The 14,276-nt window shown below is 35.5% G+C and overlaps 1 protein-coding gene across 1 annotated transcript; it reads right to left on the reverse strand.

The window, feature by feature from the left end:
* Nucleotides 1-202: 202 nt before the first annotated feature.
* Nucleotides 203-9,438, reverse strand: EYE (conserved oligomeric Golgi complex component-related / COG complex component-like protein). Its single transcript, XM_086418100.1, has 10 exons — nucleotides 8,969-9,438; nucleotides 6,533-6,622; nucleotides 6,022-6,141; nucleotides 5,816-5,917; nucleotides 5,426-5,706; nucleotides 5,087-5,232; nucleotides 4,423-4,621; nucleotides 2,680-3,364; nucleotides 1,454-1,786; nucleotides 203-691 (listed from the first exon to the last, which is right to left on the reverse strand). Exons 1-10 carry the CDS (start codon nucleotides 9,251-9,253, stop codon nucleotides 410-412), a joined length of 2,523 nt encoding a protein of 840 aa, XP_086274226.1. The 5' UTR covers nucleotides 9,254-9,438; the 3' UTR covers nucleotides 203-409.
* Nucleotides 9,439-14,276: the final 4,838 nt, after the last annotated feature.

A 14,276-nucleotide genomic window follows, 5' to 3' on the forward strand; every position in this document is an offset into this window, starting at 1 on the left:
GCTGACTTTTCCAGTAGGTCAACCAAGAGTGAGACATGGGTTGGTGAGCCTGAAAGACTTCCATGTAGCAATTCTAGGGTATGACTATGAGACGATTGAATTCTCCAGAGTCCACACAAGCAGAACTAGGGTTTGTCCCTGAACTGTATCTTTGGCTGGCGGCACTCTAGCATCTGCCATGGGTCGATATTAACACACCTCGTTCAAAGCTAATTGTACACTAATGAACTGTGATACAAAGCCAATACAAAATTCACAAATGTCCAATAGTAGACATGCAAATATGAAATCTACCAAAGGTATTAAAAAGGGCATGCTGAGATTGGAAAAATCATAATTCATATCTGGTTAAACCAAGAAAAGAAAATCCGCCCATATCTGCAGCAGAATTTTATGAAGCAACGAAACATTATTGATCTAGAGTCACACGGCGAATCTTGCAGACAAGGTGGGCAGTTGGAAGATCAAGCTGACTACCCGCATCTGATTTCACAAGATCCCGAAGCTGGTCTCTTGAAGTCGAAAGACAAGAGTGAAATGTAGCTAAGATTGGAGGAATAGGCATTGACAGAGCTGAGAGCACATTACTCAGGTATTCGATGTCAGCAGACAGCTGCTGTGCTCCCCGATCAGTTATATACTGAATTCCCTGCAACTGTTCCACATAAAGAGCCGTGGCACCCTCCGCAACCTTTCAAGTTCAAACAACATCAACAAAAGAAATGGTTACTATCAATAATTTATTTGGTCCAAGGCTAACAATATGTGGAAGGGTAAAATTTTGGCCATTAAAAAGGCAGGTGTATTATGATTTCAAGTCAAATGAGGAATTGGAAGAAAAAAAAAGTGATAATGTCAAATGAGCAGTGAGAGAGAAGTTTGGATTAAACATGATTTTAACCAAGAATTATGAAGCAAATATTTAGAGAAATTTTATTCACACTAACTTTTTTTTTTTGATAGGTAAAGATGGGTTAGTGGTTAGCATAAGAAGTAAGGGTTAAGGGGGTTTGAACCTAGGATGTGGGAAAAACTCTCCACACGTCTTATCACTTAGCTAAGTGGCACTTCTTTGTCACACCAACGTTTCCTAAAAGCACACCAATTCATATGTATCATAGAAGCTCTCTATATTTAAAGACAAAATCGGTGATCTCTGTTATAAAAAAGGGATTTTCTAACTTTTAAGCCAAAAAACAAAAACTATGTTTGTAAGGCATCGGAAAATTTTTAAATACCAAGTTGTTTCGGATCTTTGAATATCTCATGTTTCTCTTTTTTATTTTGACAATTGTTTTGATTTTGAAAACACCATGGTTTCCCACACCCCAAAAATACATGTTTTGAACGAGTTTTGCTACCAATCGCTAGGCATAGATATATAAAGCTTTCTAAACAACTTGTGAAGACATATCTAGAAAGAATGGAGTGAAAATGGTGAAGCCATTGGTACCTTGAACATCCATTCGGTTGCAAAGAATTGTGCTTCATCAGTATTAGTATCACTGGTAGAGATGCCCTCTGCAAGAGGCTCCAACTGTTGGGGTAAAGTAAGTAGATATTCACCAACACTGGTCACATAGGACTGGGGATAAGCACTGAAACTTGGGAGATGGAAAGCACTGGGCTCCTCTACTGCAGACCAGATTGGCAACCGTGCAACATCACTCAGGCGTTGCCGTACTTTGGATATGAGAACATCATAGACAAGATCGTTCACTGTTTCTGCAAATGCTGATACTCTTTGAGACGCAAGTGGAAGGGCATGAAACCGGGGATCTTTTGACTGCACAATATTATAAATAGTGTTAGTCGAAGAAATGAAATTTAGTTTTCCACAAAACAGAAGGTTGTGATGACCAAACAATGAACAAATAAGAAAAAGGCATAATTAGAATTAGATAATCAAGTCTGCTCAATTTGGGCTTAGGTCAGTTTCAGCTGGATATAGATAGCTGCAAACTGTTCTTGGCTCAGCTTTCTGACTAATGAATCCACAACCGTAAACCTTTCTCATCAACCGGTTGAGATTTTGAGTCAATTAAAGTAAATTTATATCAAGTAGGAGCAGCAGTTATGACAAAATTTCAGAAAAAAAGGAAATACCATAATAGTTTCGAAACCTTGGAAAAAGCATCCTACTTTGAATGTCACAATAGAAATCAACACTACTTACATCGTTACCAATCAAAGAAACAAAATAAATAAATAAAAGATATTTTAGAAATACCCCCTGTTAAATTGGTGATATTAGGTTTACCCCTTGCAAAATGGAAGATTAGGTTTACCTCCCTTGACCTTATGTCAACGTTGCGTTTTCTTGATGATTTAATGGCAAAATTTTGATTTTTGTATTACTGAATCAAAATTTCACTGTTCCTTTTGCTATTTATAAAATTTTAGACTAACTAAAAAAAATTCACTGTTAAATTATCAAGAAAAAGCAATGTTGACTTACGGTCAAGGGGGACAAGCCTAATCTTGAATTTTGCAATGGGAAAAATCTAATATCACAAATTTAACCAGGGGAGGGGAGGGGGGGGGGGGGGGGGGAGTTTCTAAAATACCCATAAATAAACTGCATATAGACTGTAAAACAGTAAGGTATATATAGCTCTACCCTGGCATAAGCTAGAACCTTGAGAAAAATAAGAAACAAGATATCAGATTCCATCACACCTGATCTAAAAGGTTAAATAATCTCCTAGCTTTCTCGGGAGCATCAATAAGGCGCAGAGCAGCAACATCCAAGGCAGCTCGTCCTGCCAAAGATATTTCTCCATTTCCATCATTACTGGAAGCATGTGATTGGTTTTGATCCAGAGTTGAACCGAATATTGAAAGAGACAAACTTGTACTGAGCCTGGCAAGAGTAGCTTTTAAAGAAGCTTCAAAGACTGAGGCCCTGCTTGTTAGACAATCTGCAACAGTTAGAATCTGCAATGCTCCTTGAACAATGGACCACTCCTCCTCATCCGATACCATATCCACTTTACGTGCATTGTGAGTTCCTTCCTTTTTCTCTGATCCTATTTCCTTCTTTGGACCAACACTATCGCTAGTAATATCAACTCCACATATGGTTCTCAAGGATTTTAAAGTTTCTTGCAGAGTAGAAATATATTGCAACATAATATCGTCAAGAGCAAGAATAAGCTCATCCGCTTCAGAACCTCTTGTAAAGCTGATGCATCTTTCAACAGCTGCTTCAAGAAGAACAATGACTAGTGGGATAGATTCCTCCATTCTTCGAACTGTTTCACTGAGTTCAATACCTTGGGCCCCCACACCACGAGTAACAGCTCCCCTAAGGTCTATTCCTGCAATCTCAAAAGATAGGATGGCACGTTCCATATGTCCATACCTAGAAACCAAAGTTTAAATACTTAAGTCATATTACACCAGTCAGGGATTGTTGATCCTGTATTAATTTAAAAGAAAAAGGAATGGCCAGAGATTAAAAACTGTTCACTAGATTAAGGACTACGAAAGTGAAAACAATTTTTTTCCCTTGAACTAGAAAACCCTTATAGTAAATCAGGATAAGTTTAAATCAAACTATAAACATCAACAGCTTAAAAAACCTGATCTTTGCCAGTTTCCACGAAAGTGGAATAATATTATGTCTTAATGAGAAATAGTCACCACACAAAAGGAATATATATATATATATATATATAGAGAGAGAGAGAGAGAGAGAGAGAGAGAGAGAGAAAGTTTCTGATAATGAATGATTATGAGTTTGCTGTTTGAAATCTTTTTTCTTTTGTTTTTTTGTCTTTCTTTCTTCTTATTCTTCTTCCTTTTCTTGCTTTTCTTGTTTTTTTTTTTTTTTAAAGTTTAGTTTTATGTAAAAGGAGAAGAGGTGGTTGAGGGAACTCGAGTGACTAGCAAGTAACAAACAAGGACCCTTACCCATCTACATAACAAATCTTCAGAAAAACAAAACAAAAAAGCCCTTGAACCCTTTGATCACTTTACTCCAAATATGTATACAAAACATCTAGGAGAAAGTGCTCAATTCCATCGAAAAGTCTACAAGGCCCCTTTGCTATTTGTGACCCTATTAAAAGGGAAACAAAAGTTTTGCATGTTAAAGATATTAAAGGCATTCCAAACCACAAAATTTAAATGTGTTCCCACAACAAAAAGAAGTAAAACAGATTCCTAATTGTTCATGCATACATTTTGCAAACAAAATATGATCAGAGAAAATTACAAGCATAAAGTAGAGATTTAAGTGAGAACTTGACTAAATGGAAAAGGGAAAGGAAGTTTTTTCCAACACAATGAGGCAACATATACTATGCAAAAATAAACAAAAACTATTTATAACAGGTCGATATAAATGCACCATGCCATTTATCGACTACACAGCCATTAACGAAACAATGATGCCCTCTGTTGAGTGTATGTGTTTACCTTTGTTTGTATGATTCATAAGGAGAATAGACGGCCTTTAATGTATCCAATAAAACTTGAAGATCAGATTCTGAAAACAAGTGTTGAATATTCCTTGCAAAAGCACCCGTCATATTGTGCAATTCTATGAGTGCCTCGAGATGCTTAGTCTGTACCTTAGTACCTTTAGGCATATCCCCAGACAGGATATCCAGTATACCTGAAATTTTCCAGATACATGCAGAACTTCAGGACAAGATGGATAAGGAGTTAGGACCACTTTTCAGTTGAAACAAAATAACCTTGTCATGGACAATATTTAAAACGCCACCAATTGTAAGTGTAAAACCACAAAATCAGACTTTCAAATTATTTAAGAACTAGTGAAGTTTGGAATGCAAGTAATACAGTATGATGTGTTAGATCCACATTAATGGGCATGGAAGTGTGACAGAAAAAATAATTATCCAAATAAAAGCATATATTATCCTGAAGTTTTCAGGCATACTTTTAAGGGATTCAAGAACCTTTCAGTAAAACCATGGATGTCAACCAAGATAATTTTTTTTTTAAATAAATAAATAAATTACATAAGCATCTTATCATGCAAAACCAAATATTATTGATGCCCAATGGCAGACTTCAATAAAAAATTGGAAATTTTGCAACATGTTAAAGGTGCTACCTTTAGCTAACGCTCTGGTTTCAGGAACAACATCTCCAGTTGCAAGGTTGATATGGGAAATAAAACTTGAACACAGTGTCGCCATTGTCTCGATCAGTAGCTTTGGAACAAGAGTTCTATAATCATCAGGAAAAGCAATCATACACCTGCAGATATTAGTGTGGCGAAGTAACACTTAAATTCCAGGATGGAGAAACATAGATTTTTAATGGCATGAAATAATCCAAGAAGTTAGCACTTTTGTAATATTATTTAACACGAATAAATCTTGAGAGGTGGAGGTTTAGGAGAAACTATTCCGAGAGTTACAAGATTGAAAAGAACAAGGTAAAAACTTACCACTTCCATTCTTGTTCAAGATAGAGTAGCACTTCATCATAGAAACTTGGCAACCAACTTGAAAATGAAATTGTGGACTCACTAGATGACGACTCAGTGATGCTTGCTAGCCTTTCTCCTTCATGCTTCTCACTTGCAAGTTTATTTGCTCGTTGTCTAGACTCAAAATCTTCCCAAAGTTTTCTTATAGGTTTTAAGTGAATTTTTGTGTAGTGCAGCTCTAAAGATTTGAACCTCCCAATTCTAATCAGGATTTTCCGTAAATCTTGAACAGCATCAACCTATGTAATAGAAACTACAAACATATTAAAGTACCTAACCATAATACAAATCAAATTGAGAATTGATTGGGGGTTATCGGTAATTAATTAGTACAAAATATAAAATCACCTTGCGATTAGATAAAGCATTTGAAAGACGAGGCTGAACCATTTCTTCTAACCTATCTTCTAAGACTTCAAGCTGCTTTCTAACATTTGCAAACTCCGCAACCTGAAAAGCAAGGGGTTATAAATAAATTTAGACTAAAAAATTTTAAAATTCCAGGAAGACTAAACCTTGAAGATTGTCTTAAAGTGGTCAATAGAATAGATTACCTCACCGACAGCAGACAAGCAGTGCCTCATATTGGCCAAGGTTTCAGCAGCCCGTGGAAGATCTCCACTAGCAAATACATCCTCCACACTAGCACTTAATTGTGTTAATCCTGCAGCATCCTGTTTATCAAGTGAAAGTAAGATAAAAGTACCAAGTAAAAACTCACATCTATATAATAAAACACTACGGTGAGTCCCACTCCTTTTGTCTCAAGATTTATACCCCATAAACACAGTATCTCAAGGATGGTTGTCCCTCCGCCTTTGTCTTCTCTCTTCTTCCCCTTCCCAAGAATACCCCAAATTTTATTGTCTTTTCTCTTCTACCCTTTTTCAAAAAACACCCCTACAACTTTCTATATTACTTTTCCTCTTTTCTCCTTTTCCAATAATACCCTTCCAAATTTATTGTTTTTCCTCTTTCACCCACTAAAACTCAAAGAGGATGCCCGTGCCGTAGGCACATGCAAACTCTAGTATCTGATATGCCAAAAGCCAGCGCAAATACTACCTGTAAAGTCTCATAGGCTGCTTCCATTCTCTGTTTGACCATATCAACTTTAGCAAGGGCAGCAATAGATTCAGCCGAGGAGCCCTCCGCCTGCAATTGAAATTAAAGAAGTGAAGGAACATTTATAACATTGTTTTTTAAGTGTTTAGAATCCCATTCAAAAGCTGATCAACAGGTCGGTGGATTGAACTTGAAGTAATCTATTCCTATTCACTATGGCAACCAAAATTTAGTGTGCAAGCATTTTTATGATCATTCTTAAAGAAGAACCATGAAAAAGAGAAATAGATAAATACAGAGGTGAGGGAATAGAATAACGAGATAACAATTCTTGCTATCTGTATTAAGGTTCTTCCAATATAGTAGAAAAAGAAGGTAAAGACGTCCATCTAAGTTCTGCCTAAATCCAATTCCCACTGTTTTTACCTCAATCTGTCAATCCAAACTAACTTGGCCTTTCAGCTATTCCATATAAATTCAGCTTGAAATTTCTTTACCAAAATAAAATTTTCATGTGGTGGCAGTTTATTGCCTTGATTTAAATCCACATATCATGACACCTTTATGCCTACATTGTTCTTCTCACCTGAACTCTATTCTAAAATTAACTTTTTTCTGCCTACATTTTTTTAATTACTTATAAATAAAAAAAATTCACTTTTTTATTTGATTAGTTTTTAATATATTTATTTTTACCTATAAAAAAATTACTCTGACAAAGCACGAGAAACCGAAGGGACAAGGTAGCTAGAAAAATCAAGATGTAATTGCTTGGGGATTTCTAAAGTCATTGGCCGGCCAAGCAATCACCTGGCTGGGTTGACAAATGTGGGCGAGTCCCTATTGCATCCCTACGTTACACTTCCACTCATCCGTGAACTGATCAAAAACATGTTTTGTGATCTGCTTTGAATCTTTATATCTATATATATTACTTTACAATTGGCACCACTGCTAATCAAAAAAATAATGTTCATTACTTCAATGATTTGTGGGATATCATTTGCAAATTATGGTTTAAGGTCTTCCGATTCTCATAGACATCACTAAATTAAAAGGAAATCAGGTTATGCATCATCGTCAATGCTTTATCCCAATTACATTGGCCTACAACATGATTCTCTATTTACCTCTATCATGAACCATATCTTTAGTCAAAGCACATTCCTTAATCTTTTCTTAATCTTTCTCTTGCCCTTTTAAAGCCCTCAACTTGCACCAAAGTGCTCATTCCTATTGGCGTTAAACGTCTCAAACAACTTTTCCTTATTTTATCTCCCTCTTGGAGATATTCCTAAATTTCCTTGAAACATTATTTTGATAAGTAAATGAGTTAGTACTAAGTAATTCGTAGGTGAAGGTGGGTTTTGAATCCAAGTCGGGGTATCAACACTCATAGACTTTAACTAGGGCTGCAACTTGGGCGGGCAAAACCTGAACCCATTGGGTTGAACCCGACCTTGGGTCATGTCTGGGCATAGTTAACTTGGGTTCGGCCTTTGGTTCGAGCAACAACAAAAAATGCCTGACTTAAATCGGGTTGGGTGAGGGCATAGGTATCGGCCAACCTGAACTTAATATGATTATAATTTAAAAATATTTCTTATCTCAAATTCTTTCACTCATAATTCATATTTCAATATGTATCAAAACTAATGTGTGATTATTTTCATTAGATAAATAATCAATCTTTGTTATTAATGCTTTGTTTTAAGTGTAACTCTATATCGTCATACAATGATTATATTACAACTTTAAATGATTTCTTTTCCTGAAAATAGTGATTATTAATAAAAAATAATTATTTTAGTTAATCTTATTATTTATTCTTTTCTTTTAAATTTGCTTATAATTTTATGTATATAAACTTTTGAAACACATTTTTAGGAAAAATAATTGTAAATTTTAAGTTCCTTTTACACGCCACTTATCTTTATATAAACCCTTACCAATACTAAATTACTTAATATTAATGAGGAATATTAACCCGACTTGGGTAGGGTTTGGGTTGGGAAAGGGCGCAGGTTGATCGCCAACCTGCCCGAGTTGCAGCCCTAACTTTAACTTAGCAAACTGACACTCCTCACGTATATTCATTTTTTTATTTTGTCTTCCCTAATCTTACCACTCATCCATCTCAACATCCCCATTTCTGCACTAATTATATGGGTTGCATCCTCACCAATTTCTCAATCTTTATGTATGATCAAGCTTCAAGCACCATTGGGTGGCATAGTTCTATTCAAATTTTATAAATTATTTTCATAATTATCGGCCCACTACGCAGAATGTTATCAATGTGATCTATGAGTTACCCAATTCGAATTGACCCAACACATTAAGGATCTCAGCAATTCTTCAATCCATACCAAAAGAAAAATGTAGAAACTTTTATATAAGTAATTAATTCGAGACGTAGAAATTGATCTGAAATACCTTTTTGAGTTTGAGAAGGATCCCAGAAACGGAAGTCCGGAGAGAGATGGCGTCGTCGCGGAGGCGAATAACGTCGCGGCTGGCTCGAGGGACTCGCAGGAGAGCAGCGCTGCTCTGCTCCTCCAGAGATGCCGAGATCTCTTCGGACATCATCTGAAGCTTCATCTCCAGATCTGCCAAATATTTCTCCAGTGATTCTTGTGGGTGCCGAGATTGGCACGCAGAATTGATCCATTTCTTCGCATCGAATTTCTCATCTGAAAAAGATCCCAAATCGATCATCATCTCTTCTGCAAAACCCTAGTTCCTTTTCTTCGTTTTTTATTCTTTCAGAATTTGGTGTAGAATGATGTCTCTGTCTCCTCTCTGAACTTGGGCATCGTTGTTCTGCGAGGAAGTGAATTTCAAGTTTCCTCCATTTTTAAGCTAAGGTGTTGTTCGGGCAGATCGTAAAGATGGTTTGCTATCAACGGAACCACAATAACTGATATCGTTGTGCCAGCTAAGGTGCACGATTTCCATTAGAACGAATCCCAAGGATCAATTAATTTCTATACAGTTTGGGCGGCCTACCTAGTTTGGCGGACTTTTTGAACGCAGATACAATCATACCACGTGGCATAATCATTGAGGCTCACCTATTGTTATGAATATCTGTTTGAGTTAGGCTAGCCTCAGTAACTTTTTTTTATTTTATTGGTAAAAGTGAAGGATCTAGGTGACTCATCCGAAACAGAGTACGAACAACAGTTTAAAAAAAAAAAAAAAAAATACAAACCCAACAAAGACAAGCAACTAACGATCAGATATAATGCAACAGCTTTCCCATCGAACTCAAAGAAAAACCTTTTTAGCTCCTTGAAAAAATTCATCAAATGTAGAGGATACTAAGAATCGAAATGAAAATCTCTTGGTTTGATTGAATCTTTTCTTCGAAAATTCTTGTATTTCTTTCTTTTCAAACATTCTAACTAATTGCAAAAGACGTTAAACTCCAAATCAACCTTTTAGAGAGAAGGAAGCTCACCCCCAACTAGATCCATTCTTTGAAAACCCCTCTAATGTTGTGATATGTGGAACTTGATGATACTAGTCAACAAGGAGGTATCTCAATGCAAGTTTTCTCTTCATGCTAGAATTGGTGTGATTCATAGCTGTATCTCAATATTGAAGGAACCACGTAAAAATTATGTGTTTCTGTGAGTGATTTGTGTTTTATTTCGATTGTTCATCTTTTTCTCAACATCTAATTGTGCTTGAAAAACACCAATCCACTTTAAAATGAGAAAGGAAAATTACCAACACTTTCTTAGTAATTTTACAATGAAGAAGCAAATGGTTTGCCAATTCCTTGTCCTCCCCACACATACAACAATAATTTGGGTCACAAAAATCCCTTTTCCTCAATCGATCTAGTGTAAGAATTCTTTTTTGAACTGTTGTCTAAACGAAAAAAAAAAAAAAAAAAAGGCACCTTGGACCCTAAACTACAAAGTGAGGAAAAATAGGATCCTCGACCTTGTTGAGGTCATTCTAAAACTCTTTTACTAAAAACAAACATTTGGATTTAGTGTTCCAAATTCTCAAATCCTTGCCATTCAAACTTCTTGACTCACTATTAAGGCAAAGCAACATCTCCATGACCTCTGATACCTCCCAATCGTTCAATGACCACCAAAAACCCAAGTCTCACCATGTGCCTTCCGGAGTTGAAGACTCGAAAACTAGCTACGTGAAGATTTTCCTTTCTTGAAATTGCAAAAACTGATGATAATTTTTCCTTCAATTGACCCACACTGCACCATCCTCCCAAAATCTAACTTTGTGCCCTTCCCAACCTTAAAGGTCACCTTCTTATTGAATTGAGGAAGAACTTTTAGAATCCCTTTCCAAATTTCACACCCATATTTATTTTTTGCCTCTCCACTTTCCCAACCAAAGTGATCCTCCTCAAACTTAGCCATTATAACATTTTGTCAAAATCATTCCTGTTATACTACAAACCTCCAAAGCCATTTTCCCAATAAAACCCTAGTCAACAAACCCAAATTCCTAAACCTAGGACCACCCAAACTCTTCATCGTGCAAATGTTCCTCCAACTCACCAAATGAATCTTACTTTTTTACCTTCCTTATCATGCCATAATAAGTCTTTAAATAATAAGTCCATTATCAACTCTACAAACTTAGGAATTGAGAAGAGGGAGAAGTAATAAATCGAGATACTAAAGAGAACGCTTTTGATTAAAATTAACTTACCTCCCCTCGAAAAGTATTTGACTTGCCAAGAACACATTCTTCTCAACCACTAAATCCTATAAACTTTTATTTTTGTAGGGAGCTCCTAAGGGTAAACCCAAATAAGAGGAGGGAAGTGAGCTTGCTAGACAACCTAGGGAAGTGGTTAAAATGTCCACATTTAACACTTGTCTTACCGGAAATACTTTGCTTTTGTGAAGATTAATAGGTAACTTGATCATAGCTTCAAAGTAACAAAGCAAACCTCTATGGAATTTAATTGAGCAACATCCACGTCTAAGAAAACCAATGTGTTATCTGCAAACTACAATTGAGTGACCAAAGGACCCTCGAGGCTTGGCCTGAAACCTCTCAATTCTCCATTGTCCATTGTTTTACCAATTATCCTACCCAAAGCTTTAACAACCACCAAAAACAAAAACGAGGAGAGTGGGTCGCCTTGATGCAGCCCCCTAATGCTTTTAAAGAACCCTTCAGAAGAGCCATTACTAAAATGGAGAAGGAAGAAGAAGATAGACACCTCTTAATCTAGTATATCCATCTATACTCCAAATCCCATATGACTTAGAAGGTATCTTAAATAATTCCAACTTATGTGGTCGTAGGATTTTTTCAAGTCTATCTTGCGCAGAAGACCTGACTCATGAGATTTAAACCTTGAATCCAAGCGCTCATTTGCAATCGGAACCCCATCCATCATTTATTTCATGCTTACAAATGCCCCTTGACTTATGCATATGATCCAGGACAACACCTTCATTCTCGTCACAAGCATCTTCAAAATGATTTTATAGGTAGATCCCACCAAACTTATGGGTCTAAGATTAGCAATCTCTTCTACCTACTAGATGCAATCCTCACCATGTAAAATTTCCAAGTTGGGGGATTGGCCTTGTAAATGAAGATCTGAGAGTCAAGTTAGAAATCAAAATGAATTTAACCAAAGTTTTTGGATCAATCCAGCATACCTTTTCTCTTCGTGTTGTAACTATTTATAATTCTAGTTTACATTGGTTACACGTTCATCAATGTGATTAGTTTGATTATAGAATTGTTTGGACTAATGTAGATAGTTTGCTAATGATCATGAGATATGGCTGATTGTGCACTTTAATTAAGTAACTGTTTTAATAATCACCTATGATTGTGCATCACTAATTTTATAATCATTCACATTGTAGCTGGTTTGGGTTTGCCTTAACACCGATAATTTTTCAAAAAAAAAAAAAAAAAAAAAGCATTCAATATTGTCAATGTGGACTACGTGGGTCAATTTGTTCTTAACATCTTGGATGAGCTACCTTTTCTTGATCATTAGGGTCATTCTGTTCCCTTCATGTTTCTGCCAGCTTAATTTTTGTCTTCAATGCACATCCTGCCTTTTTTATTTGTATAGGAGTTGGAGTACTCTACAACTCCACAGTGAATCCTCATAAGCAACCAAATATTCGAAATTAATTAATCCTCATTGTCAACTTTCAGAAGTTAAACTTTATGGTATTGAATTTCAGAAGTTCAACTATTTGCAAAACTTCGTAAACCAAGAAGGCTGGATGCTCGTAATGCACATTTCTTTGATTAGTACAAAAATCCTAATGGAATATATTTCAATAGAAATTATACGGAGGCTTTTATTTACTTTCACACAAGGGGATGTTTTCAATATATATATTTTTCTCTCCACACTATTATCATAAATATTGATTTGGCTTTTACCCATTTAACAAGTAAAAAAAAGTTCTAATACAACCATATGGTAAAAGTTCATTTGTATGATCATGACACATAGCATATATATAGAATGATTTGTAAAAGTGAAACTAAAAGAAACATTGTAATATCAAATGAGTTGTCTTTGGTACCTTGCAAAGGACATAATGAGTGAGATTTTTTTTTTAACGAAACGACAGCTAAAGTATAAACTCAAGAAAAGTTCCCACAAGGATGTTATTTTGTGTTTGTCCATTGAAGGTATTTATTAATATTGAAAATAAAACTTATTGTTACTCGAATTTAACTTGTTCTTACATAATCACCTTAAAGTTGTCCTAAATGATCTCATCTTCAACCTTTGGTGGAGATTAATCTCTAATTTTTTTTCTCCCCAAAATCAGTCATCTATGATCTCTAAGATATATTTTTACTCTAAACTCAAAATGATCGGTTTTAAAAAATAAATAAAAAAATAGAAGACTCAAAGAATTTAAGCAAGAGGTTGAAAAAGATGTCGAATGGATTAAGAAAAAAATAAATTACATCAAGGTTGAAGAGCTTAGGGGGTTCGGCCATAGGTTGAAGATGAGGCATTTTGGGTCATTTTTCTGCTAATCTCTCTTGGAAGATTGGGTCAAGGACCTATGTCATCAATTTGAAAACATAGGGCAGATCAAATATTCACAAAAATTTGGAGTGTGGGCTTAAATCATCCTTTAAACTATTAAGACAAGCCACAAAATTTTTACAATCCATGTAAATGAGTTTAGTTTTTGTAATAGGCCAGGCCTCCTCCTCCTCCTCTTCTTCTTTAATATTAAAATCTACAATATTACTCGAGATGCACAATTTGATTTTGTTAAATTCTTTTTACACCCAACTTGTTGGACATCGAAAGCTTTTCGCAAGTACACCCTTGGTGTCCTAAGCACTCACAACGGAGAGGGAAAAAAAAATCATAGAATCAAATCACACATCTTTATGAGTCGTGCATATCTAGCATCAACAATAATCATCATCTTTATCAGTGACTCTAGGATTCAACTAAATAAATGATATTCATTCCACTTTATTCAAAATTATGACTTTCATCACTGAAAGTGTGTTTATATTTGCTCTCACTATTTCAATCCATGATCTCTTATTATGCTCGCGCCATTATAACATTTGCATTGACTTCCTCTATTTGAAATCATAAAAGGTCTCGATACAAATATACCCATCAAAGCATCCCATGTAACATTGGAGTCATTGATGCTGGGTTGACTTCACTTAAAACATTTCCAAGTGTATTTAAAAAAAAAAAATCAATTATTGAAAATCACCAGTAGATTGA

The sequence above is a fragment of the Akebia trifoliata genome, chromosome 12 (genome assembly GCF_017979445.1).
Source record: "Akebia trifoliata isolate Shusen 1 chromosome 12, ASM1797944v1, whole genome shotgun sequence".
NCBI classification, from domain to species: Eukaryota; Viridiplantae; Streptophyta; class Magnoliopsida; order Ranunculales; family Lardizabalaceae; genus Akebia; species Akebia trifoliata.

What these genes read in the sequence shown, in the direction of transcription:
- EYE (XM_086418100.1), bottom strand. Translation starts at nt 9,253, where the DNA reads ATGATGATCGATTTGGGATCTTTTTCAGATGAGAAATTCGATGCGAAG. An exon ending in GCTTGTCTGCTGTCGGTGAG is followed by an intron (nt 5,918 to 6,021) that starts GTAATCTATTCT and finishes CTTGCTTTTCAG; the next exon opens with GTTGCGGAGTTTGCAAATGT. An exon ending in CAACCGAATGGATGTTCAAG is followed by an intron (nt 692 to 1,453) that starts GTACCAATGGCT and finishes TGAACTTGAAAG; the next exon opens with GTTGCGGAGGGTGCCACGGC.